The 27,889-nt window shown below is 48.4% G+C and overlaps 1 protein-coding gene across 1 annotated transcript; it reads left to right on the top strand.

Moving 5' to 3' along the window:
- The first annotated feature begins 958 nt into the window (after nucleotides 1-958).
- DHCR24 (24-dehydrocholesterol reductase) lies at nucleotides 959-24,315 on the top strand. Its single transcript, XM_079101524.1, has 9 exons — nucleotides 959-1,296; nucleotides 4,573-4,728; nucleotides 10,390-10,495; nucleotides 11,120-11,238; nucleotides 13,077-13,340; nucleotides 16,270-16,413; nucleotides 20,858-21,055; nucleotides 21,341-21,519; nucleotides 21,607-24,315. Exons 1-9 carry the CDS (start codon nucleotides 1,066-1,068, stop codon nucleotides 21,758-21,760), a joined length of 1,551 nt encoding a protein of 516 aa, XP_078957650.1. The 5' UTR covers nucleotides 959-1,065; the 3' UTR covers nucleotides 21,761-24,315.
- Nucleotides 24,316-27,889: the final 3,574 nt, after the last annotated feature.

The raw sequence follows: 27,889 nt of genomic DNA, 5'->3' as shown, positions 1-27,889 counted from the left end.
GTCTGTCGTGTAAGGGTGAAAAGAGAGGCCACTGAAAAGGCAGGAGAGCCAGACAGAGAAGGCCTGGGAGGTCATGTTTGGCGTCTAAAATAAAACACCTCAAAAAAACTTCCCACAATTTCAGAAGAAATGGAAATCACACTAGACTTAAGTTTTAGCTGGGCGCAGGGGCTGTTCCTGGTTGCCCCAGGAGGGCGGGCCATATGCTTTGTTCACCACCTTACCCCAGAGCCTGCAAAGGGGCCCTGGCCCTGAAAGACTTATTTACACTGGCTGGAATTCCTTCCTTTTTTTTTTTTTTTTTTTTTTTACTCCAGGCCTCCCTCGATGGTGGGAAAAGTGGAAGGGCGCCAGTGGTGGCCTCTATACTTCAAAAGTCCTTTGGAGTTCATATTGGGGTCTTCACCTCTCAGGGCTGATGGGTCCCCGTGTGTAAAACGGGGCTCACAAACTACCCACCACCCAGTACTACTAGGTAGCTCAAATGGAGAAAGCACCTCGAAGAATGAAAAGGTGCCCTTACTGGCCTAGTTCGCCCTGAGTGACACGACCTGCCAAGAAGCTGCGGGGTGGCGGGGTGCCTGACTCGTGGCCTGGTGCGCCTCCCACTCTCGGGAGGTAACCCGACGCGTGACTGCTAGACGCGCGTCTCCAGGAGGCGCCCGCCACCTAAGGGAGAAAAGAGAGAGCGCTCTGCAGCCCCCAAGGCCGGGAACCTTGAGTGCCCGCCGCCCCCGGCGCGGCTAAACGCAGCCTACCCCAGCAGCACCCCCGGCCCGGGCCAGCCCCTCCTCGCGCGTCGGCGGGAAGAGGGTGGAGCGGCCCGGCTCCCGCAGCCAATCACAGCAGCGGGTTCCTGGTCCGATCCCCGGCGCGGTTCGCCATTGGTCGTCTCCCGGGTCTCGGCCCACCGAACCTTGGCGACCTAAGCCAATCACGAGGCGGCGGGCGACCTACCGGCTCCCGGGGCGGCGGCGGCGGGCGCTGAGCCGGCCAGGCGCGGCGCGGGCGGCGGTGACAGGCGGCGCGAGCCCGCACGCTCCCCGCGCGGCGCGCCGCTGCACCATGGAGCCCGCGGTGTCGCTGGCCGTGTGCGCGCTGCTCTTCCTGCTGTGGGTGCGCGTGAAGGGACTGGAGTTCGTGCTCATCCATCAGCGCTGGGTGTTCGTGTGCCTCTTCCTCCTACCGCTCTCGCTCATTTTCGACATCTACTACTCAGTGCGCGCCTGGGTGGTATTCAAGCTCAGCAGCGCGCCGCGCCTGCACGAGCAGCGCGTGCGGGACATCCAAAAACAGGTGAGCGGCGCCGGCCTGACCAGGGCCCAGCGCCACGGACTGCGGGGAATGGCGTGCGCGGGGATAGCGGTCCGTGAGGCTGCGAAGGCTAGAGCGGTGCTGGAGGCACCCCGGATCTGGCGGAGGAGGAGCTGGAGCGGGGGAGGGGGGGTGGATTGGACGAAACAAATGTGATGGGGGCTTCTGGAGAGGGAAGAGAATAAGGAAAGGCTTTAGGACAACAAAACATGTTTATGGAGTGCCCACTAGGTGCAAGGCACGTGCGGTACCTGGACAGATAGAAAGAACACTCAGATGAGGGCAAGGTATGCAACAGTCAGGTAACTCTTTCCAGGCCCAAGCATTTCAGAGGAGGAAAGGCTTCCAGGAGGTGGAGCTGGGAAGGAGGGGAAATGATTGGAGAAGGTATGTTAGGTGGAGGAACTGCTGTGAGCAAAGGCAGGGAAAGAAAAGTGCAGGCAGGGAGGGGAAGAAGGTTGGAAAGTCCGTTTGGAGCCACCTGGAGCCTCAGGGTCCTTGATGCCAAGTTAGAGGTTAAAGTTGTCGCGTTTAGAATAGAGGACTAAAGCAAAAAGGTAGAGTCCAGCCCCCACCCCTAGTGAAGACTTCACATCCTCTGGTGACCCAGGGTTTACTCTTTGACCTAGGTAGTCGGTCCGTTTCCCAGTAACTGGACATCATCCCATATCCCAGCTTCCTCCTGGGACCCTACTGCAGCTCATGGTGGAACCACCTCCACATCTAGGGCTGACTTGGAATTCTGGCCTGGGCAGTGTCTTGGTTGGCCAGCTCTGCCCCTTCTTATGTTCCTCTCTTATTGGCATCAGGTTGCAGAGAGCTTCTGTTTCCTGCTGTCACCCTTGCTGCAGGTGCAGCAGCCTCCATATTCTGTCTGCTGTGAGCTGGGTGTTGCAGGCAAGAGGGTGAAGATGGATGCAGAGACCTCCCTTTGAGGGCTAAGACCTTAGGCCTGGTGGGAGAGAATGCAGCATCTGCAAGTGTTTTGCACTGCTGCCCTATGCCAGGTAGAGTTGCTGCTCCAGAGCTCTGCCTGCGCTCCCTCCCCAGTGCTCTCTTTCCCAGCTCTTTCCTAGAGTTTGGATTCTTGATTTACCAGCTGGTCTACCCCATCAGACTGTGAGCTCCTGGAAGGCAAGGACTGTTATCTGACTCACCTCTGGCCTCTGGGGCCTGACTCCAAGCAGCTTAGTGAGTGCTTATTAACTTGAACTAAACGGAAGGCTGCACCATGGACAGAAAACAAGGGCTCAGCCAGACCAGCCTTTTGCCCTGGACCTGCCATGTCCCACCCACCTGTGCTATTAATGTCCCTTATTTATAACTCTCACAGCAACCCTTATAGGTCTTGTACCTGTTTTACTAATGGAAAAAATTGAGGTTCAAACTGAGTCATGCCCAGGATGACACTGGTAAAGGGGGCAGGTTAGCTCGAGTGCAAAGCCTGCGCTCTTAATCTGTTTTCTTTCCCATCCTTTCCATTCCACCCTGTAAGTCTGCTTCTCTGGCCACACACCTTGCTTGTTGTAATAGCTGCCTGACCAGTTGCCCTTTTCTTGGGCTTCCCCCAAGGCCCTTTGTCCCGCATAGTTTGAAGAGTGGTTTTTCTTAGCGTTGCCTCCCTGCCCAAAATATTGGTCAGCTCCCATTAGGATCCAATCCAACCAGTGTTTCAGGCTTTCTAGCTTCTACCTTCTCGGTAGAGGCTGGCCCACCCTCCTCCAGCTTGAACACAACATGCTTAATCCACTCCCTCCCGCCTCTGGGCTTGTGTCAAGTCCTGGACTGAACAGTCTGCCATGGCCAAGCCCAGTTGGTCATGGAATCCCATCTCAAGTCCTTTTACCCCCAACTCACAAGAATCCCTTTCTCAGTAACCCCTCCTCCCACACACCTACTTGAACACCTCTACTTCAAGTGGCAGATTGGCTTTTGATGGTAGGAAAGCCCTTACTCTTGCTGAGCTATTTGCCCAGTGCAACCTCCTCTGGGAAACTTGACCAGTATCTGACAGGACACTTGGTTGCAAATGATAGAAATTGGTTTAAACTGGCTTGAGCAAAAAAGGACTTTACTAGCTCAGGTCCTGAGAAGTCCAGGAGTAAAACTGACTCAGGCATGACTATATCCAGGATCCCCCTCTCCCCTATCTCCATCTTTATCCATCTGCCATGCTTTGACTCTGCTTTCCCCTGGGTTGACTCCATTCTCAGGGAGGCTGTCTCCCTGCGGAGTTTCAACGGTTTCTGGCTTGGATCCAGCCAGCTTAGCAACCGCAGTAAAGAGAGAGTACCTCTCCTGGAACTAGTCTCATTGTCTTGACTGAGGTCATAACCCATCCCTAAATCTGTCACTGTAGTCAGGAAGGTAGATTCAAACCTCAGTCATGTGCTTACCTCTTGGGGTTGAATAGAATCAGCTTCACTTGGACCAAAGGAGGATGGAATTATTAGAAGCAGATGAAGAAGAAATGGATGGTTGCAGGTCAGAACAAGAGCTGTCCATCTCCCCTGCCCTTTCCTTCTCAGCAGGAATAGAGGGCTTGTTATCCTCAGGGTTGTTCATTTCATTTTGTGCACTGTTCACTTACAATCGAGGTTTTGCCGAAGCTGTCCCTTCCATTGACTTTTTGGTCTTTTCCTCCCTTTCTGTCTCCATCAGAGTGGTACATGAGTTCACGTGGGTGAACAGGGCATGTGCAGATTAGGCCTTGATAATACTAGCTGATCTGTGACTACCACCATAAGCCCAGCTATGCTCCTAGGCCTGTAGTCATATAGTCCTGGCTGCAAATCCAGGCCCTGCTAGTCATTGCTTGTGTGACCTTGGCAAGTTATATTGTCTCTGAGTTTTCTCATCTGCAAAAGGGGGTCATCCCAACTTCCTCTAATTGTTGTGAGAGTACAGTAACAAGCACCTAATACGGTGGGGGTACCCAGTAAATGGTGATCATTGTTGTAATGCTCTAATTACCATTGCAAAACCTTTCCTGAAGTTTCCAGTTAATGTTTTCAAAATACCCTGATCACATATTCTATCTCTGTCTTCATTCTACCTTATGATGTAGCAACATGTTGTCTTTTCTGTCAGTCTTGCCAGCCAGGGGGATGCCAGAGGTGGGGGCCAGCAGACCTTTCACAGTCCTGTTCCTCCCAGTTCCTGGATGGGGGCAGCTTCAGCAGCTCCCTCCCTGAAAGCAAGGTGCAGCTCTCTGGGAATCCCTGGTAGGACTAGCTCAGCATCTGTCCCACTTTGCAGGTACGAGAATGGAAGGAGCAGGGAAGCAAGACATTCATGTGCACTGGGCGCCCTGGCTGGCTCACTGTCTCGCTGCGTGTTGGGAAATACAAGAAGACACACAAAAACATCATGATCAATCTGATGGACATCCTGGAGGTGGACACGAAAAAGCAGGTGAGCATGCACTGTGGGTTCCCGGCTCTGGGAATGGGGACTGACTTGTAGGGAGATGATTTTAGCCAAGAGCATCCCAGAGTGGACAGGGCCAAGGCCAGTGGTCATCAAGAAAGGCTTTGTCCACCATTGTTGTCCTCTGAGGCTTCCTAGCCTGTGACTTGGTCAGCCCCATTCCACAGACAGGCAAACTCAGAACTCAGGGGGGTCCTTTAATTGTCTTCATTTCTACAGGAAGTCAAGGATGGGGAAATATGGGTTAAAATGAGACAAAAGAGCATCTGTTTACTGCTTCCTGGTAAGGAATGTACTGGTAAAAAAAAAAAATGGGCTTCAAAGGAGGGTACCTCGTTACAAGCTTCCTAGAGAGTCATCATTTATAAGTCTTAGAAACAGGTTTACTGGCTTAACTTCCCTGCCTGTTCCTCCACATCCATAGGCAAACCATGGTCTGCTTTCTTTCACCGTAAATTAGTTCATACTTAGAGTTTGATATCACTGGAATTGTATAGTATATACTGTTTTTGAGAGAAGGGTTTAGATGCTTTAATGATTTTTTTGAAATTCATTTGGATGGAAGCATATATCAATAGTATATTCTATTTTACTGTTGAGTCCTATTCCATTTTGTGAATATACAGTTTGTACATCCATTCACCTGTTGATGGACATTGAGCTGTTTCCAGGTTGGGATTATTACAAATAAAGTGGCTAGGAACTTGAGTGAGCAGTCTTTTTATGGGCTTATAAAGACTTTCTCTTGGCCAAACACCTAGGAATAGAATGACTGAATCATATGGTATTTTATTTTTTTTCTTTTTTGCGGTATTAGGGACTGAAGCCATGGGCACTCTACCATTGAGCTACACTCCAGACTTATTTAGTTTTTTACTTGGCTGAGTTGTCTGGGCTGGCCTCAAACTTGGAATTCTTCTGCCTCAGCCTGTGGAGTTGCTGGGATTACAGGTGTGCACCACTGTGCCAGGCTCTATATGTTTAACTTTTTAAGAAATTGCCAAATAGTTTTCGAAAGGGGTTGTAGCATTTTGCATTCCCAGTAGCAGTGTGAATGTTCCCGGTGCTCTGTACCATCAGAGCTCAGTATTGGTTAGTCTCAATTTCAGCCTTGCTAATAGATGTGTAATAGTATCTCACTGTGGCTTTCATTTGCAATTTCTGAATGACTAATGATGGTGTCTTTTCATGTGATCCTTTGCCAGTTGTATATCTTTGGTGTAAGGCCTATTCAGATATTTGCCAATGTTTAAAAATCGAGTTGTTTCTCTTCTTACATATTCTACAAATCAAGGATTTGCAAATATTTTCTCCCAGTCTGTGACTTGTTTTTCAAAAAGTTTTTAATTTTGATAAAATCCAGTTCATTAGTTTCTTCTTTTCTAGATCATGCTTTTGGTGCCTTATTTAAGAAACTTGCCTAATGCAGTGTCACAAAGGTTTTCTTCTATGTTTTATAGAAACCATAAAGTGAAGCTATCTGGGCCTATCTGAGCAACATTTTAACTACCAATTCAATTTCTTTAATAGATATGGCTCTTCTCTTTGTTTCTTTTGGGGGGAGCTTTGGTAGTTTGTTCTCAAAGGCATTTGTTCATTTCATGAAATTGTACAATCTATTGACAGTTGTTTGTAATCGTCTCATATTGTCCTTTTGGTATCTATAGAATCTGTAGTTATATCACATCATTCATTCTTTTTTGGTACTGTAGATTGAACCCAGGGGCACTCAACCACTGAACCACATCCCCAGCCTTTTATTATATTTTATTTAGAGACAGGGTCTTGCTGAGTTGCTTAGGGCCTCACTAAGTTGCTGAGGCTGGCTTTGAACTCTCTATCTTCCTGTCTCAGCCTACAGAGCCACTGGGATTATAGGTGTGTGCAACCGCATCTAGCGCATTCATTCTTGATACTGGTAACTTGCATGTCCTTTCCTTTCTTCCCAATCAGTCTTCTTGAAGGCTAGTCAATTTGATTGAGCTTCTCAAAAAACTAGCTTTTGATTTCATTGATTATTCTTTTTTTCTCTATTTCACTGAGAAATCAAGATCTTTCTGTGTTCTTTGTTATTTCCTTTCTTTTCTTATTTTTTGTTTAATTTTACTCTTCCTTTTGCGGTGCTTGCGATTAAACCAGGACATGCAAAGCACTCCACTTACCACTAAGCTACATCACCAGACCTTTTTTGTAATTTTTTAAGGTTACAGCATAGGTCATTGATTTAGATCTTTCTTTTTTTCTAATAGGGATGTTTAATGCTATAATTTTTTTCCTAAGCACTGTTTTAGAGACAGCACATAAAGATCTTCTTTTCATTTAGTTCAGAATACTTTGATTTTTCTTTTGATGTGTACTTTGATCTGTGGGTTTCACAAGTATGTTACTTAGTATTCCAAGTATTACAAATACTTGGAAATTTCCGATATCTGATTTAATTCAGTTGTTAAAAAACACTTTTAAATTAGAATACTTTCAATTTGTTGAGACTTAACTTCTTTTTCTGCATTGCTGGAGATGGAACCTGAGGCTTCATGCATGCTTGGCAAGTGCTCTACCACCTGTGCTTCACCCCCAGCCCTGAGATTACCCTTATGGCTCAGAATATGCTCTATCTGGGTAAATGTTTGATACTCATTTTTTAAAAATATATTCTGCTATTTGGGGACAGCATGTTCTATAAATGTCCATTAGGTCATGTTGCTTAATAGTTTTGTTAAAATCTTTTGTATCCTTAACAGATTTTCTCCTATTTATTCTACCATTTATTAAGGGAGGGGGTATTGAAATCTCTACCAAAACTGTGGATTTATTTCTCCTATAGTTCCATCTGTTCTGCTTCATGTATTTGAATGTTCTGTTATTAGGTATAAACATGTTTAAGATTTTTATGTCCTCTTCATTAATTGATTTCTTTTTCATTATGAAAATTATATTCTTTGCTCTGAAATCTATTTTGATATTAATAAAGCCACCCCTGTTTTCATTTGACTAATGTCTTTTTATATTTAAAGTATATTTCTCATGTAGGCAACATGTAGTTGGGTCTTGCTTTTTTATTGAATCTGACAACCTCTACCTTTTCATTGAGGTGGTAAGACCATTTACATTTACTGTTATTGCTAATACGATTTGGTTTAAATCTGTCACCTTGCTATTTGTTTTCTATTTGTCCCATATGTTCTTTATTCCCTGATTCTTTTTTTATTTCCCACCTTCTTTTGGATTACTGAAAAAATTTCAAGACCCTATTTTAGTTCCTTTGTTCACTTTATTAGCTAAGAACTCTTTGTTTTGCTCTGTTAGCAATTATTTTAAGGTTCACAATAAACATCTTACTTATTACAGTCCACCTCCAAGTGAAGTTATCTCATTTCACATGTGGTGCATAAGCACCTTACAAAAATAGACTTTCACTTCTTCCCTCCTGTCTTTTACACTATTGCTGTCATACTTTTATATGCTATAAACCCCACACTATATTATTATTATTATTATTATTATTTTAATGTTAATATATCTTTTTTTTTTTTTTTTTTTTTTTGTTATCAGGGATTGGACCCAGGAGCGCTTAACCACTGAGCCACATCCCCAGCCCTTTATATTTTATTAGAGACAGGGTCTTGCTGATTTCCTTAGGGCCTCACTAAGTTGCTGAGGCTGACTGAACTTGTGATCCTCCTGCCTCAGCCTCCCGAATCGCTGAGATTACAGGCGTGTGCCACTGTACCCAGCTTTAAGAAATTTAATAAGGAAGAACCTTACAATTTGCCCATATACTTGCCGTCCTTTTGTTCTATTGTATACATGTCAATCTTGTGTGTGTGTGTATGTACTTACCATTTATTTCCCCTGGTTGATAGGTGTTTTCTTTCAGCACCATAAAGAAGATGCTCCACTGTTTTTTTACTTGTGTTGTTTCTGGCAAGAAATTGGTTATCCTCATCTTTGCTTCACTGTGTATCATATGTTTATTTTTCCCTCTACCTGCTTTTAAGATTTTTTCTTAGTCACTGGCTTTGAGCAATTTTACTATGATGTTCCTTGGTCTAGTTTTTTTCATAGTTCCTATGTTTAGAATTTATTATTTTTCATCAAATCTGGAAACGTTATGGCCACTATTTCTTCAAAATTTTTTTTTTTTTTTTTTTTTTTTTTTCTCCTCTTTCTCCTCTCCTTCGGGGACTATCCCATGTGTGTTAGGCTGCTTCAAGTTCCATAGCTCAGCTAATTGATGAAATATTCATTTAATTTTTTTTTTCTCTTTGCTTCATTTTGGATAGTTTCTGTATTTAACTTCATTAACCTTTTATTCTGTAAGATCTAATTTGCCGTTAGTCCCATCCAGTGTATATTTCATTCCAAAAATTGTGATTTTCATTTCTAGAAGTTTGATTTGGGTCTTTCTGATATCTGTGGAATGTTTCTACTTGAATAAAGAGAAGACAGTTATGATAATTGTTTTGGTGTTCTAATTTGCTAATTCTAACACGTTTGTCAGGTCTGTTTTGCTTGAGTGATTTTTCTCTTTACTATCACTAGAATTTTCTCACCTCTTTGCATGCCTGGTAAATGTTGAGTGGGTTCTGACATTAGGACATTCTGACGTATTATCTCATTGGGTGCGAGGTATCATAGTCCTGTAAGTCTTAAGCTTTGTTCTAAGAGGCGGCTAAGTTACTTGGAAACAGTTTGATCCCACTGGGTCTTGATTTTCTCAGGTGGGACAACAGCAGCTTTTAATCTGGGGTTCATTGTTCTCCACTGCCGAGGCTAGACCCTTCTGAGTCCTTCATCCAAGGCCCTGGGAATCATGAGGTTCTCCAGGCTCGCTTCTGAGAGCAGACACAGTTCCTGCTCTGTGCACGCTTCTGGTGCCTTTACCTGTGGTCTTTTCTGATGTTTCGTCCCTGCCTCGGCCTCAGGTACTGTCTGCTTGAGTGCTCCAGTCCCTACTCAGTTGCTAGCCAGCGGCACCGTCTGCAATTCTCTGGAGTGTTCTCTCTGCAGCACTTTCCTCCTACACTGTCCTGAAAACACCCTCCCCTTGGTCTTCCAGAGCTCTCAACTCTACCTCCACAGCTCAGTGCACCGGGCGCCACCTGGGTTCCCCTTCCATGCTGCCTCCCTCCAGACAGCTGGGTATACACAGAGCTTGCTATGTTTGTTTCCTGTCTCATGGATCACTAACTCTCATGGTCTGTGTCCCCATGTTGAAAACTTGTTTCATATATTTTGATTCAGTTTTCTCATGCTTTTTTTCTTCCAGATGGCAGCGTAAATCTGGTCTCTGTTGCCCCATCTCAGCTGGAAGCAGAAGTCCACATGATAGCATATTAACATGTTCATTAAAAGCATGTTTTCTAAGGATATTTAATGATAAGGGGTGATTGTTGCAGTACTGTGATAAATTTTTAACAGGCAAAACAGGTGTGTGTGTGTTTGGTATGAAAACATACAAAATAGCAATATAGACATGTATGGAAAAAAACATAGATCCACTCTATCATTAAATATACATCACCTGTAAAGGCTGCGTAGGAATCTACACGTCGAGTGTTTGGGGATGACACTTGCCACACAGAGGAGCCCTCAATAGGGCTGGCTGCCTTCTTGAGACACAGGACTCTTTTCTTGTGTCTACAGATTGTCCGTGTGGAGCCCTTGGTGTCCATGGGTCAGGTGACTGCCCTGCTGACCTCCATTGGCTGGACCCTGCCTGTGTTGCCTGAGCTTGATGATCTCACAGTAGGTGAGCAGTCCATGTTCAAGGGCAGGAGGAGTCAGGATCAGAGCGGGGGGCCCTGGTCACCGTCCATTTTGTCTAGGAATGGCCACTGTTCTACCAGTGACTGAAGTTACCCTTTTACTTTCCTGGAGCCAATGACAGGCTTACTGTCCACCACCCCATTTCTGAGCAACTCAGGTTATCAGACAACATTTCTAAATTTCTAGCTTGAATCTGCTTCCCTGTGATTTGTGCCCATTGCTCTAGTTCTACTTGTGGAACACACACAATCTGTCTAGTCCCTCTTTCCTTCTCACAGGATTTATGGCCCCCAAAACCTCTTCTTGTCCAGTGGAAGCACCTTCCAGTCTTTAAACCATTCCCAGGGGTCACAGCTTTCTGCCCACCCAACAACCTTCCTTTCCATTAAAGTCCCTCTTAAAATGAATACACACAGGTGTCCAGGTGGAGAGGGCCAGAGGCGAGGTGCAAGCACCCTGGAGGGATCTGTCTGGCCCTTCTCTTGCCTGGGAGAAGCCCTCATGTTCCCAACTAGGCCCATCTAACTCAGCAGAGATGGGAGATCGCCCCTCAGTCAGCCCTGACCTGCACGTCGCTGCTCCCTGGCTAACACTTGTGTCTCTGCAGGGGGCTTGATCATGGGCACAGGCATCGAGTCGTCATCCCACAAGTATGGCCTGTTCCAGCACATCTGCACTGCCTACGAGCTGGTCCTGGCCGATGGCAGCTTTGTGCGATGCACACCAGTGAGTTCAGAGATGGGGACATCGGACCAGCCTGCTCTGGGCGTTAGGGATCCTGGGGTCAGGAAAGCAGCTCCCCTGGGGTGCTTCATTTCAAAAAATAATAACAAAGATTTATATAGCCCCTTTTAGGTGCTTAGGCACTGATATGAATGCTTTATATATATTAAGGCGTTTGATCCTTTAGCAGTCTCTATGGCAAGTTCTATTATTATCTGCATTTTCATAGATAGGAAACTAAAGCACAGAGAGGTTAATAAGCTTGCCCTAAGTCACACAGATAGTATATCCTACATAGCTGGCACTTAAACCTAGGTAATGAGGCTTCCGTGGATCATTCCAGATGGCCTCTCTGGAGGAAGTCAGGCCTCCACATTAAAACTCTATGTCAGATGTTTTGAGGTAATTAAAAGCAATCAGAGGGACTGTTTTGGAAAAATGAAAGATAATTTTACCACCCAAAGTGGAACACAAACATTTGAGGTATTTTATCTAAGGAGTGGAACAGAGTTGAAACTTTAATAACCTCAGATCTGTCCTAGCATTGGCCAGGGACCCTGGGATGGGAAGGACATTCTGATCCTTTTGAAGGGGATATTTCAGAGAGCCACCAGAGCTGTTGGCCTCACAGAAGAGAGTCCAAGGACTCACAGCCTGCTTGCAGCTCTGGTCTTAGATAGATAGGCCTCCTTCAGTTCAGCGTGTTTTTCTGAACACTTGCCTGGGCCCCACCTTGTGGCCTACTTGTTGCCATCAGAGAAAGGAGACAGACGCTGTGGATCGGCCCCTCCTCTGAGGCCAGGCTTCCTGCTTGATAGCACGGTTAGGAGGGTAAGCAGGTGGTATGTTCAAAGCTCCTAGCACTGAGACAGGCACACAGTGAGTGTCAGTTTCTACTGCCATGATCAGGACAGTGTGATCAACTAGCCACCCAGGTGTGGGGCTGGTTGGCCCATTTCTGCTGTTCCAGAGTCTTCTGGCCTGCTGCAGAATGTCCCTGCCCCTGCTTCCCTGTCCCGCTGCCACCCCCATGCCACCACCCGGTGCGTTCCAGTCTAGGAAAGCATGCACAGGATGGGATTGTTGGTAAAGCCAACCAGGGCAGGACTCTTTCAAAAGGAGCTGATTCAAAAAGACTCTTTAGAATCAGAGTGTGAGTTAGAAGGGTCAGAAGGAAGACCAGGGGTTTGTCTCTGAGACAGACGTCAAAACCAGAAATTGTGAAGTAAGAAACAAATTGATGGAACCAGATGAGGTCCTGTAGGAAGAGTGCTGGACCCAGCGTGAGGGAGCCTGGCTCCTGCTACCCTGCCGCTGGCCTGGGGGGCAGGGCATGCCACCTCTTGGAGGCTCAATTTCCTTGCCTATCAAGAGAGGCAGTGCCCCCGCTGACGGGCTTTGTGTGTATATATCAGTGTGCAGGAGGAGCTCGCAGGGTAGTGGACTCAGGAAGGCAGGGTAACTCTTAGTACCAGTTCAAAAGGGAGGCATTTTCCTACCCCTTGGCTACCTTGACTCTTAATAAAGGTTTAGCTCTTTTCTGGGTCTTGGCAGTTCTTGTCACGACCGCCTTCCTGGGTGGCCTGTGGCTTAGTGGCTTGCCTTGGTGGAAGAGATGGATGCTGCCCCAGCCAACACCCCTACCATAGAGAGCAGCGTTAGGTTGACTCTCACGTGGAAGTGGAGAGGGAAAGCTGGGGACAGTTTGTGAAGTTCCCCCTCAGATATCTACAGGATAGTGACAGGACAGGAGGGCCCCCCGCAGGTCCTCCCGTTGGCTGCATGCCACAGTGTGAGGTCCAGGGTTCAGGTTCTCAGCGTGTGTCAATTCTGTCCCATAGTCTGAAAACTCGGACCTGTTCTATGCTGTACCCTGGTCCTGTGGGACCCTGGGCTTCCTGGTGGCTGCCGAGATCCGCATCGTTCCTGCCAAGAAGTATGTCAAGCTGCGGTTTGAGCCAGTGCGGGGCCTGGAGACCATCTGTGAAAAATTCACCCGCGAGTCCCAGCGTCTGGAGAACCACTTCGTGGAAGGGCTGCTGTACTCCCTGGATGAGGCTGTCATCATGACAGGGGTCATGACAGATGAAGCAGAACCCAGCAAGGTAGGCAGCACATCCTTTGCCCTAGACTGAGACCCGGGAAGAGGAGGGCCTGGGGGGCCGGGCCTCCCTGAGCTACTCCCTGAGTCAGCCCCTGGCTCCACCGCCCAAGTCGGGTAGACAGTGGCGAAAGCCTCCGCCTTCTTGCTCCTTCCACCTCCAGGAATGGGCCCTCTTGATAGGTGTGATCTTTGCTTCTATAGCAGCCCCATTTCATAGGCAGTGGGGGGTACCGAGGATCTAGGAGGTGACGTCAGTTTCCACAGGGTGACAAAATCAAGATCTGATGCCTCAGGATCCAGATCCACACTCCTTCAATTCACACCATGTAATTTTTAGTAGCCATTTTTTCTCCATTTAGAAAGGATTTGTCCTTCCTAAGCCAGGCGAGGTGGCACATGCCTGTAATCCCAATGACTGGGGAGGCTGAGGCAGGAGGATCAAAGTTCAAAGCCAGCCTCAGCAACTTAGTGAGGCTCTAAGGAACTCAGCAAGACCCTGTCTCTAAATAAAATATAAAAAGGGGCTGAGGATATGACTCAGTGGTTGAGTGCCCTGGGTTCAATTCCTGGTACCAAAAAAAAAAAAAAAAAGACTCCATCTGTAAATGTGACCTAAAGCCAGCTGCTGCTCACGTATCTGCTGTTTATTTCCTGTCTTTTGCTATGCATAAAGTTCACTTACAAAAGTGATATGATGATGTTGAAATATTTAAAGAAAAAGTTAAAATGTACCTCTTCACCCCCAGGTAACCACTCCACAGTTTGGCGTGCATTCTTCCAGACCCACTCCTGTGTGTGTGTGTGTGTGTGTACATGTGTACTTTTGTGCACACATGTGTGCATGCTCCTGCATTCCTTAATATCCCATTGTTGTATACAAATAGTTAGCCTAACTCATCATTTACCCATGAGCATTTATGTTGCTTAAATTGTCTTGCTCCTACAAGTAAGATTGCATTGAGGAGTTGATTCTCTCACTGTCCTTGGCCTTGCATATAGACATTTTTGTAGCACTGAGTCAAGTAAGTGGAATTCTTAACCCAAGGGTTTGAGCACATTAAATACTGATAAATGGGACCACACCGCCCTCCAGACGGGCTGTGTCGGTGTCTGCGCCAGCTGTGGTGCAGCAGAATGCCTTTTCCCCTCCATTTTTGCCAAACGAGTGATAGTATTACTCTTCAATTTTTGCCAATCTGATAAGGTTAAAAATAGTAGGTCTTTTTAATTGGCAGTTCTGGGGTTACTTGTGAGGTTGCACATCGCTTCACAGAGTTTTCCAGTCTGGCTTCATCTCTCATGGCCTGTTCACGTTGGTCTCGTTGAACATGATAAGCATTGCCCACGAACAGTGCCATGCTGTCAGCGAATGTCTTCAGGACGCCGCCCTGAGCCAGTACCCTGCCGCTCACTGCTGCTGCCCCGCTGCTGGAAATTTAAGTTACTTCCAGTTTTTTCGTTATTGTAATTAATGAAGAAATGAACTGAGGCTTGTGCCACCCCCTGGTCTCCCCAGCTGACACACGCTCCAGGAGAGACACACCATCTAGCTTCTGTACTGTCTCCTAGGCTTCCCTGGCACTCACGGTTCCTGAGGTGTGTCTGAGCACCAGGAGCACCTATATCCAGGTACCCCAAGTCTCAACTTCAAGGTGAAGTAGGTGCCACTGCCAGTGTGACTAGATCTCGCCCGGCTTGGTCCAGCTTGCTGCATTTCCGGGAGAGGGCCACTGTGCTGTACTTTGGGAAGCAAAGGCCTGCCTTGTCCTGGAAGGATAGTTAGCCTCACCAAGCAGATGGATTCTACTGCTGGGGCCAGCACTAAGGGTGCGCCCCACTGCAGGCCAGACACCAGGCTTGGCACATCCTGTGTTCTCTCTTTTAGCCTTCCCAGCCGCTCTAGGGGAAAGTGGTGTCTCTGCCTTGCTGTTCAGAAAGTGAGGCTCAGACACTCTGAGTAGCCTACACAGAAGAGCCGAGTAGGTTGTAAGTGGGAAAAGTAAATTGGCACAGTATGCAGAGGATGGTTCTATTCTTATAAAAACTGGTGTGTGTGTGTGTGTGTGTGTGTGTGTGTGTGTGTGTGTGTATAATATCTATAAGGCAAAAAGAATTCCCCCAAAAATGCGTATTTTTGTCATTTTACATATGAAGAAACAGACTGAAAGAGTGGCCTGCCCAGGGTCACATAGCTAGGGGGTGATTGGACAACTTTTGACCCCCGCCACCCAGCCCTAGAGCCTAGCTCTGTCCAGGATGTCCCCCACACCCCCGACAAATCCCCAAGAGCATCTACTCAGAATGTATTTCAGATGAGGGAGCTGAGGCCCAGAGAAGCGGAGTCGGCTTAGGGTGCATAGCACAGTGAGCCTGAACCATTTGGAACTGAAGATGATAGCTCACTGTAAGATTTGCTGGTTGCAGACCACAGAGCTTGAAGGTTCGTTCTACTGAGCTTCCAGGGGACAAGGATGCCCGGGGAAGTACTGTGCCCAGAGGATGGTGGAGCTTGGTCCAGGGCACTAGGGAGGTGCCGTGGTCAATTAGAGCTGTGGGCAGTGGTTGCAATGAGGGTGTGCCCCAAGCTGGCAGGAGGGAGCCCACCTGCACGGAGCTCTGTTGGTAGCAGATACTTAACATGTGTGCTCTGTCCTCATGGAGAAGGAGCACTGGGCTAGGATGGGGTCCCTAAGTGTCAGGAGCCAGCTGTGTGCCCTGTGCACACCACTTAATGTCTTTGAGCTGCTCTCCTGCTGCTGGGGACGCCCACTGTGCCTGACCTCGCCCTGCTTTCAAGACTCAAAAGCAGCGATCAACAGGACTGCTTTGAAAAGGCCAGGAGTGCCAAATTGCAGCCCGTATCGCTGTCACTCCCCGGTGGCATTTGGCACTTGTCTGCGTGCTGATCACAATGGCCTCTGTCATTTCAGCTGAATAGCATTGGCAATTACTACAAGCCGTGGTTCTTCAAGCATGTGGAGAACTACCTGAAGACAAACCGAGAGGGCCTGGAGTACATTCCCCTGAGACACTATTACCACCGCCACACGCGCAGCATCTTCTGGGAGCTCCAGGTGAGGCTTGGCTTTGCACAATCCTGGGTACACCTGGCCAGCAGCAGGAACCAGGATGGTTAATAAGGTAGCTACACTCACGCCTTCAGGGAAGATAGTAGCCTTGGCCTAAAGGACGATCATCTTAAGCCACACCAGCTGTGACCCCCCCCACACACACCCCCTGCCTCCGTGAGAGCAGCAAGCTCCCTCCAGGGGTGCTGGGAGTGGGCCTTTGGACTGGTATTTCAGGAAATAGAAACCTGCCCTATCTTTGAGAAGCAATTAACCCCACCGAACTGACGGATTATGACTCAGTACAGGCTGGAGAATAAGAGGAAGAAGTGCCTAGTTCTCCTTAGGGTGGAGGGGGCAGTCAGACTTGGCCTGGAAAGGTGAGCAAGAGTTTGTGCTTTTATGTAGGGAGGCGTGGGCAGATGAAAAGCAGGGACATTTTAAATGGGATCAGGAAAGGACCCTTAGGAGGTGACACATGAGCAGAAGCTGAACGTTAGGAGGACAGACCACAAGAACCTCCTGGAGAGTACACAGGCAGGGGAACCGCTGACATGGGCCAACACCACATCAGATGTACAGAGGAGGGGCTTAGTATGCACGTGAGACAGGGCAACCTCCACCTGTCTGGTCTCTCATCCCGAAATGAAGCCTGGTGCCCACTAAGCAGTCCCTCTCCAACCCACCTTCCCCCCAGCCTGTAGCAACCACCAATTTGCTGTCTGTCCCTAGGGAGTTATCTGTTCCAGAAATTTCATAAAAATGGACATAGAGTCTGTGCCCTTTGTGACTTGCTTCTTTCACTTAGCATAAAGCTGTCGTGTATCGGTATTTCTCTTTATGGCTGGATTGTGCTCCATTGGTTTGTCCATGTACCTGTTGATGGACGTTTGGGTTTCAGCCTTTGTATAGTGGTGCTCTTGTGAGCATTCGTGCGCACGTGTGTGTTTGAGGACCGGTTTCCAGTTCTTCGGGGGTATGTGTGCATGTGTACTGGAATGTACGATGATTCTATCTGGTTAATCAAGGAGCTGCCTGTTTTCCACAGTGGCCATACCATTTATCATTCCCACTAGCAACATATGAGTGCTCTGATTTTTCATCAACACATATTTCCGATTTTTTTTAATAATTTATTTTATTTTTTCCACATTTTTTAATTGGTACATTATGCTTGCACAAAATGATGGGATTTAATTGTTATATATTTTTACATGCACACAATACATAATATAACAATATAATTTGGCCTCTCTCACTCCCCAGTACTTCGTCCCTCCCTCCCTGTTATTTCTGATTGGTTGGGGTTTTTAGGTGTTTGTTTTTTGGCTTTTTTTTGTTTTTGTTTTGTTTTGTTTTTGGTATCAAGAATTAAACCCAGAGGCGCTTTACCATTGAGCCATATCCCTAGTCCTTTTTATTTTTCATTTTGAGACAGGATCTTGGCTAAATTGCTGAGGCTGACCTCAAACTCAGGATCCTCCTGCCTCAGCCTCCCAAGCCACTGGGATTACAAGTGTGTACCATCACACCTGGTGTGTTTTTTTTTTTTTTTTTTCATGATTTTTTTTTTTTTTTTTTTTAATCAAATGGGATACATGTTGTTTCTCTGTTTGTACATGGCGTAAAGGCATACCATTTGTGTAATCATAAATTTACATAGAGTAATGTTGTTTGATTCATTCTGTTATTTTTCCCCTTCCCCCCACCCCTTTTCCCCTTCCCCCCACCCCCTGGTGTGATTTTTAAAGTATTATTATTATCATTTCCACCATCCTAGTGGATGTGAAATGTTTATCTCGTGGCTTTAATTTGCACTTTCTTATTGACTGACCATGTTGAGCATCATCTTGTGTGCTTATTGAGCATTTGTGCATCTTTCTCGCAAAAGTGTCTACTTAGATCCTATTCCATTTTTAACTGGGTGGTTTGTCTCTGTTGAGCCTTAAGAATATTTCATATGTTCAGCTTATGTGATTTGCAGATATTTTCTCCCATTCTCTATGTTGTTCTTTCACTTCCTTGGTCACACCCTTTGGGACTCAAAAGTTTTTAATTCAGATAAAATCCAGTTTATCTATTTCCCCTTTTGTTTATGCTTTTATTGTCATATTTAAAAATCTATTGCCAAATGCAAGATCACGAATATTTACCCGTTTTCCCCTAAATGCTTTATTTAAGGTTTTAGCTCTTCTCTTTGGGTTGCTGCGTGTTTTGAGTTCCTGTCTTGATACACTGAGAGGTAGGGTCGACCTCCATTCTTTTGCTGGTAGCTGTGCAGTTGTCTTAGCAGGCTGAGTGTTTGCAGAACAACAAGAAGGCCTCTGAGCTAGAGCCTTGGTACCAAATGAGGTCAAACAGCAGCCAGAGACTGGATCCCAGGGCTGTTGTGTGGCAGGAAGTCAGTGGGGGCTTGGAGCAGGGAAGTGACATGACCTGATTTTTGTTTTAAACAAGAATGACTTTTAAATAGCTTGATGGTGTAAGGGGTGGATGAAAGCAGAAGAGGAGGAGAAAGATTTCAGCTGACCTGGTGGCAGCTGTGGAAGGAAGTGTCGGGCCCGAGGTACTGCAAAAGTTGAACCAGTTGATAGACGTTCTAGAAAGATTGGTGGTGGGTGTAAGTCCAAGGTTAGGGGCCCAAGAACCGGGTCAGACGTGCTCTTGAATGCCACGGGAGGGCTCTGGAAGGGCAATCAGAAGCTTGGTCTGGTGCGGGTCCATTTGAGATGCTTTCTGACACCCAGATGGGACGCCATGTATGTCAGGACCTCAGAGGTTTGGCCACAAATCTAAATGTGGGTGTCAGTAGCAGATGTTACCTAAAGCCAGGGGAGCAGAAGCGTGAGGGTGGGTTAAAGAAAAGAAATGTCTCCTGTAGGTTAGGGGACAGCGAAGCAGCCAAGGAAAAGTGCCACCAGCAGCTGAGGGAGAAAAACCAGGAGAACGTGGCATCCCAGCAAAGGCGGACTCCCTCGTTCTCTGCGCAGGCGGTTAGCGCCGGAGGCGGTTAGCACAGGCGAAGAGGAGATGCTGGGCCTCTTGTTGTTGGTCTTCTTGGGAGGCTCTTGCCACAGGGCCTGCCTCTAGGAATGGGGGTCCTGGCTAGGCCGGGCCCCTTGGATCTGTAGTGGCCCCTGCAGCCTAGCAGTGCACACAAGTGAATTCACACCACCAATTGCTTTTGAAAAAGAGATGGGGCATGAAGAGGAGGTCTTTTAACCTTTGTCCATTGGGATTTCTGCTTTTCTAAAACCAGCCAGGAAGAAGTAAAAGCCATGTGATTTATTGAGTGTCTACAGTGTGCCAGCCTCAGTGTGGCTGCAGGGATTGAGCAGAGAAGAAAGCAGACAGGTCCCTGCCCTCGTGGAATGGTCTGGGGATTCGCGGGGGTGCAGGAGAGGAGTCACATGCCTTCAGTGCTGGGCATATGTGGCTTCCTTGATGAGCTGCCTCTGTCTCCCTTTGTCTCAGCTCTTCCACCCACAGTCCAGTGGCCTGCTTCTTCCACACCTGAGGGAATGAGTGTTATAAGGACAGGGACAGTGTCTCGATTGCCACACGTGCCCCCAGTGTCCTGCATAGAACCCGGTACCTGACCTAGCAGGTACCTTGTGACTGTCTAAAGAATGGAGCAGCTGTGGCTTCAAGGGATTCCATCTGGGCACAGGGGCTCTCAGGAAGATGGCAGGACTTGCAGCAGGGTGGAAGATTAGGAGCCAGGGGCCAGAGTCTTCTCTGGGGTTGGCAGGATTGCCAGCTGTGGGAACCTGGAGGGGCTGGCAGGGAGCAGAGGGCATCAGTGGAAAGCAGCAGCACTGTGTGAGGCAGCTCATCCCTGTTGGCAGTGAGCAGTGCGGAAGGAGAAGGGCTGCATCTGCCAGGCAGGGCGGCCAGGGGCCCTGAGCTGGGGAAGGCAGGCCAGCCTCAGACTGTGAGCAAGCAAAGCCACCAGCCAGAGGACTCCTCGTGGAGCCTGAGCCAGTCTTCCCCCATCCTGCTGTGCGGACTAAAGGAAATTACCTAAGCTCTCCGAGTATTGCTCTCCTTGCTCAACAGCATTCATTTTTCAAACATTATGGAATGCCTGCTCTGGATAAGCCACCCTGACCTCAATTACTAGAATGGGCATGATAGCAACCTTATCATTTTTCTTTGGGAACTGGGCAGAGTGTCTTCCATTTGATCTCTCATTAGCCTCACAAGTCCCTTTTCACAGATAAGGAAACTGAGCTCAGCGAAGTAACTAGCCCAAGGTCATCACAGCTGGTAAATGTCAGAGCTGAGAATCAAACCCAGGCCTACCTGATAAAGTCCTAAGTACCCTCACGCCCTCCAAGTGGGGAGACTGTACTTGGAGTTCTTATGTGGAGCATGGAACGGGGACCTGGCCCTGGTCCGTGCACGTGGACCCTGAGCCCTGCTCTCCTCCCCCACCTCTGTCTTGCAGGATATCATCCCCTTTGGCAACAACCCCATCTTCCGCTACCTCTTTGGTTGGATGGTGCCTCCCAAGATCTCCCTCCTGAAGCTGACCCAGGGCGAGACCCTGCGCAAACTGTATGAGCAGCACCATGTGGTGCAGGACATGCTGGTGCCCATGAAGTGCCTGCGGCAGGCCCTTCTCACCTTCCACAACGACATCCACGTGAGCCGCAGGCCAGGCGGGGTCCCACCAAATTCCCAGTCTTCTCTGAGTCACATGCCCCACTTCAGCAGGCCTGTCCTGTGGGCCTCACTTTCCCCACCTATAAAATGGGGCCTCAGCCCCCTCAGTGATGGCCTGGTGATGGTTCCTCTGTGGACTGCTTCGGTGGGTCCTCCCATGTGGGGGAGGCGGGGTGTCAACCAGGGCTGGAGTGGGTGGGCTGCAGCCATGCGTCTGTCACTGCGGGAGGAAAAGCACCAATGCCCTCCTCCCTGGCCTCCCCAGGTCTACCCCATCTGGCTGTGTCCATTCATCCTGCCCAGCCAGCCAGGCCTAGTGCACCCCAAGGGAGACGAGGCAGAGCTGTACGTCGACATCGGGGCGTATGGGGAGCCACGGGTGAAGCACTTCGAGGCCAGGTCCTGCATGAGGCAGCTGGAGAAGTTCGTGCGGAGTGTGCACGGGTGAGCATGTGACCCAGGGTGCCTCTTACCTCCCACCCCTCCAGATGCCACCAACCTGCACCCTCACCTGCTTCCCTCCCTCTGCAGATTCCAGATGCTCTATGCTGACTGCTACATGAACCGGGAGGAGTTCTGGGAGATGTTTGACGGCTCCTTGTACCACAAGCTGCGCAAACAGCTCGGTTGCCAGGACGCCTTCCCTGAGGTGTACGACAAGATCTGCAAGGCTGCGAGGCACTGAGCGGGACTGCCTGGAGAGACACACACATGGGGGGAGACGGGCGCCTTCCCTCTACTCCAGCTTGGCTGCTTTCCCAGATCCACACTTTCAGAAAGAACCCCCTAGAGATCCCATCTGAGAGCCCTGATGGCTTCCCACTGGCTTCCGGGGGCAGCCCAGTCAGGTGGAAAGGATGTGGGATCTGGAATCAGGCAAACCTGAGTCCAGGCCCAAGTTTAGCCACTCATTAGCGCTGTGCCTCTGGGCGAGTCACTTAAACCCTCTGTGTCCCAGCCTCTTCGTCGGTTGAAGGAGGTAGTAATACCTACCTGCAGGTTGTCCTCTACGTCATGCACGTGTCACATGGAAGGGGCCGTGTAAAGCAGGACTGCTGTTACCGCTTCCCATTCAGCACCACTTCTGACTAAAGTGCTTTGGATTCAGCAGCTGAGTCCAAAAAGGCCACCTGGGTTAGGTCACCTGGGCACAGGTTTGGCTGGAATGATGAAGGGGACACCCTGGAGTTGCACTGCCATTGCCTGAGTCAGTCAGAAGAGCCCCGTGGAGAGAAGGAGCTCCCCTCCAGCCCTGGGGTCTCAGGAGGGCAACACAGGGCGGGCAGGCCCAGGATGTGTTGTGCCAAAGCCAGGTTCGATTCCAAAGTTCTCTCTGCCGTCCTTGGTGACGTCCTGGCCCTTCCTCCTGCATGCTCAAGCCTGTGGGCCCACCTCAGCCGTCACCAAGTTCACTCAGAGGACTGTGTTCCTGGAGAAGACATCTGGGATCCTGTCCGGCCCGGCCCAGTTTGCCAGGCGGGGAGAAGAGCCTTAGTTCTGAATTGGATCCAGAGCACCCGGGCTCATTCTCCATGGCTCACCAGCCCTCTAAGCCTCCTCTTGTCCACAGACCCCACTTAGGCATGGTGGGGGCACGTCCATGCTGCTCTGTGGCATGAGGGCAGGTGACTGCAGCAGGTGGGAAAGTGGAATCCGCCATCATTGTGTTTCTGTGAGGAGTCTCGCTGTGGGGCTGAAAGAAAAGACCATCAACTGGATTTCTCCAATCATTAATCCCCTTTTTCTTTCTCCTGCCCCAGCTGTAGTTAATTTCAGTGCCTTACAAATCCTAAGCTCAGAGAAAGTTAGCTCAGTTTCCGTTCAGAGGGAAGGGACCTTCCTAGGTCCTTCTGCCTTGTTATCAAAGCCTGTTTGTTTATGCAGCTCCACTTTAAAAACTGCCAGCCCAGCTGGAAAGCCAGAATGTGGGAAGGACCTATAGAGGGAAGCCAGAATCTGAGAGCTGAGCCGGTCACAGCGTGATGATGGAGCCAAGAGCCTGGTTTTCAGTTCTGCTCTACCATCAACAGCTGTGCACCCAGGGGCCAATCGTGTCTCTCCGAGCTGCAGTTTCCTCATCTGTCACATTGGTACAGATAAGACCTCCCTAGAGCCTTTCTGTCTTCAACACCATGGTTGCAAAACCCGTGAGGACCAACCCTTGTTTGTGTTGAAAGAGGAAAAATACTGATGCAGGTGACCCTTAGGGATGGTCCATCATTTAAGGTCCTTCCTTCAGCCCCAAGGCCAGTTCCCATCTCATTTTCAGAAAGGCTCATCTTCAGCTGGCTACTGTCTTGTCCCTTCAGGTAACAGAATCCTCTTAAGATCTCGTCACATTCACTGAAGGACTTCCTGTCCCACCACAACTTGGCACACTGCAGTGTCTTCACGTGGTCCCATGCGGTCTGGCTGTGTTTGTGGTACTCAGGAGGCAAGGGAGCCACCCTTACCCATTTGGCCTCTGGACAAGGCAGGAAAAAGTAGACCTCATTCTCTCGTCTGCAAAGCCCGCAAATGGTGGCATGGGCCGTGTGCTTCCTCGCTCCGTGCTCAACTGATGACTCTGCTTCTGTGGATGAATGGTTGGCCTGAGAGGTTAATCCAGCAGCTAAAGTGCCATCACTCCACCAGTGGAGCCCCCATCCCACAGCCACTGGTGGCCAGAGGTGCCAGCATCCTGTGTCACCCTTAGTCCTATCACCCCAGCCCTTCACAGACCTTAACACAGAACCCAGGGCCTCAGAGGGAAGGCTTTTTCAACCACACCAGATTGCTTGGCCCCTGTAACATCCTGCCTGGGAAGAGGCAGTCTTCCAAGCATGCTGAGCTGTGTCCTAGCTTTTCTTGTAGCCCGTTCTGTCATTGTCCATCCATGCGGTGGCTTTGGGTGGAGTTAAGCTGGTGCCACAGGACAGTGAGTGTGGGGAGGAACAGTGAGCCTCTCCCCTCCAGGGCCCTGGTTTCTTGGTTGCTTGAGGTTTCATGTCAAATCCAGTTTCTTTGGAAGGATGAATTGTTGACTGTAACTGACCGAGAAGAGAGGGGTGGGGATGGGTGTGGCATTGTGTGGTGTGTGATTTGTACTTTTTTTCTTTGGTCGTGGGGACCAAGGAGAAAGGCATGAGTCTCCCCTCTCGAGCTCTTGCAGCTGCAGACACCATGCCTACTCTAGACCCTGTGTCCCTGTGGCTGTGAGGCTGCTGCTTCTGTCAAAATAAAAGTATGGCCTGGAAGCTACCCTTTGTCGTTCCTTGTTCAGGGGACCACAGTGCACAGTCGTGCCTGGGCTCAGGTGCAGGCCGTGCTGTTCTGCCCCTCAGATGCCTTCTCCAAACCCGCATGCCCATGGACAGGACTGAAAGAACATGGGGGGATAACCAGCATGTCTGTCTTCCCAGTGAGATCTGGACTGGGCTGCAGGGGGCGGGGAGTGGCGAGAGATGAGGGCTGCTCGGGTCAGGGTGGGGCTGTCCTTTTTCAGGCACCAGACATGGTCATCAGGAGGTTTGGCTGCAATCCTGGCTTTATCACCTGGTTGTGACTGACTGATTTTGACAAGCTAGTTAGTCCCTTGAGTGTTTTCCTCATCTATAAATTCAGGAACCATTAGCTGTCCACCAGAGCTGGGTCCTCCCTTTGTGCACACAGTTAGATGGCATTCCTCAGCCTCCCTCATTGTCAGGTGTGTCCTTGAGATGAGTTTTCTCCAGTGGAACATAAGTGATAAAAATCCACAGGAGTTTTCCTGGCTCTTTCCCCACAGTAGCTGGATGAAAGTGACAACCAGGCTGTAGGTGGCAAGAAAGTCTTCAGTTGGAAGGAGCCTGGATCCCTGAGTCACTGTATGGAGAACTGGCCACCAAACCAAACCCTGCCCTAAGTTATGGGAGTAAGAAAAACTATGGCAGTTGAGCCACCTCAACTCAACAAGATTGCGTAGTAGCACACCCCAACTGCCACAGGCTATGTGAATATATGCAAAAGTCAAGTTTAATGCAAAAGAGTTTTCTGCAAATGCAAGGATATACACAGTGGCCCTTTTCCTAATATGTATGTTATGTGTGAGTCTTATTCTAAAGTTATCACCCAAGAGGCTTGTAGGAAATTCCTTTTCCAGTTGTTAAGTTTCACAAACTGAATTCTGGATATTCTCTTTAAAAGAGACACCTTTAAGTTTGTGTTCTCAGCTTTCCAGCACCATAACAAAATACCTGAGATAATCAGAAAAGGGTTTATTTTGGCTCACAGATTTGGAGGATTCAATCCATAGTCAGTTGACCTGTGGCTTTGGGCCTGTGGTGAGGCAGCTTATCATGGAGTGTGGTGAAACTAAACCCTCACTGCACCAGCCAGGGAGTAAAAAAAAGAGCCAGGAGGGGGCTGGGGTCCACCGCCCCTCGAGGGCACACCCCCCAGTGGCCTGAAGACTTCCCACTTGCCAGCTCTCAAAGGTTCCACAACCTCCCAAGAGAGCCACGCCTTTAACAGATGGCCCTTGGGGGGCGGTCCAGATCCAAACCACAGCATTCCTTAGAACAGCTTCTGCAGTTTATACGCTAAATATCACCTTGCATGTTGTAATACACTTTGTCTTTTTTTTAATAACTACATATGGATGGGATTGGTTGTTATGTACTTGTCCACGCACACAATATAACAATATAATTTGACCAATATCAATCCCCAGCGCTTCCCCTATACCTTACATTTTAATAGCACAATATCTTATTTAATCCTCACAATTTTAGAAGGATCAGCTTCTAGCCCCATTTTACAAATGAAGAAAAGTAAGGCTCAAGAAAGGTGAAATGAGTTGCCTAAAAAGCCATGTTGAGACTGTTGATCAGTTAGGCAAGGATGCAGACTCATCATCTAGCCTAATGTCAAAGGGCCTTAGAGCTCCAGTCCCCCGAAGAGTGGAGGGAGGCCTGCGTCCGAGCCTGTGTGTGGCAGGTGGTCAAGGTGGACCTGGCTCAGAAGTGAAGGCACAAGTGGTCAAGGAGTATTCTGCTTTGACCCGGAAGCAATTCCTTCTGTGAGGAGCCCCTCCTGCCCTCCAGACCCTCAGTCTACAGGGCAGTGTGCAGGTATTGACCTTCATGCCAGATTTGTAATAACTGGCTTTCCAAAGAGAATGAATCATGAGCTAGGCATGACGGCCCACCCCTGTAACCCCAGTGACTCTGGAGGCTGAGGCAGAAGGATCGCAAGTTTAAGACCAGCCTCCGCAACTTAGCGAGGCCCTAAGCAACTTAGGGAGACACTGTTGCAAAATAAAACATAAAAAAGGCTGGGGATGTGACTCAGTGATTGACTCCCTGTGTTCAATCCCTGGTACCAAAAGAAAAAAAGAAAAGAATAGAAAATCACACACGCCACTATACAAGTTACATGGAATATATTTCAACTACATGCTTCTCTGCTCCACCCCAGGGTTGAGATGGCCCGTAGGTCACATCCCGTGTATCCACGGATGACTGGCTCACTGCCGAGTGCTATGTAGAGGAGGATTGATTGTGAGTCCTGCTGAGCTCCAGAAGGTGGCCTTTTGATGCTGTTCATTTTTTTGGGCCAAGGATTCAGAGAGAGCTGAATCCAGCTCTGCCCATCACCTACCTCCCTATGGGCCTCCCTAGGAGCAGATCCAAGAAATGATTTTTGTTTTAAATTAATCCCTTGCTCATTGGGCTGATGCCCAAGAGCCCAAAACAGAGACTTTGGTGAGCTGGGTCTGCACTTCAGCCTCCACGTTGCTGTGTCCCCCTCCGATTCCAACCCTGAATCTGAGAAGCAGTGGGCCCCTGGCCTGAAGCCTGGGACCCGGCACAGGGACCCATGGCCCTGTCTTGTCATCAACTTAGCCATGCAAGAGGATATAAGAAAAAGGTGGTCAAGCCAGCAGTGTCCACTCCCCAACCTCTTGGAGCTGCGAGTAGAAGAGCCCTCATGTGCATGACCTAAAACTCCTGGTAGCCTCATCCCAAGTCTGACTCCTCCGGGGCGGAGCAGCATGGAAGGTGCGTGTAGGAGGGGACAGTGGTGTGCCTGGCTGGTTTAAATTGTCTTGAGGGCCACTGTACACACCTCCTCCCACCCCTGTGCTCAGCGATGCCGGCAGCATGAAGTCACTTTTCTATACTCCAGAAATCAGCAATCACTACAAACCAGGGCCTGTTTTGCTCTAGTGGTAGATGAGTCAGGGTTCTCCAGAGAAACAGCACAACAGAAAATGACACAGAGAGTTACAAAGGGTATTGGCTCCCATGGTTATGGGAGACTGGAAGCTCATTGTACCTCTCATTCATCAGGCTACTGAAGACTGGGAGGTTTGAATACTATATGACTGGTATAGTGTAGATTTTTTTCTTTTTCTTCTTCTTTTTTTTTTTTTTTTTTTGTCCTTTTTGAAAATTTTTGTTTACTTCTTTACTTTTCTTGCTCTATTTTCCTTTTGTTTAACTGTTTCCTCAGAGTCTCTTTCTCCCTTTTCTCATGCTAACAACCAACTTCTTCTGATTACACTTTCACACTTTCTACAATCTAGAACTTCTACATACTCTTTTCTTATCCCATTAACACTTACATCCTACAACTCTCTCCATCCTCTTTGTCCTCCATTAGAAACTGCAGACCTTATTGCAAATCTATTTGTTATACTGTAGATAATAATTAAACTCATTCCGTTTATTATGACAATACTGTTTACATCTTCTTAGGGGCTATTTGGTTTAGGGCTGCATATTGTCTGTACTGGGAACTGCTAATATTGATCTCCCACTTAAAGAAGAGGTTTTGGAAACCTATAGGGTCA

This window comes from Sciurus vulgaris, assembly GCF_902686455.1.
Source record: "Sciurus vulgaris genome assembly, chromosome: 1".
NCBI classification, from domain to species: domain Eukaryota; kingdom Metazoa; phylum Chordata; class Mammalia; order Rodentia; family Sciuridae; genus Sciurus; species Sciurus vulgaris.
Note: the sequence above shows the minus strand (reverse complement) of the source record. Positions and strands in the feature narration are given on the sequence as shown.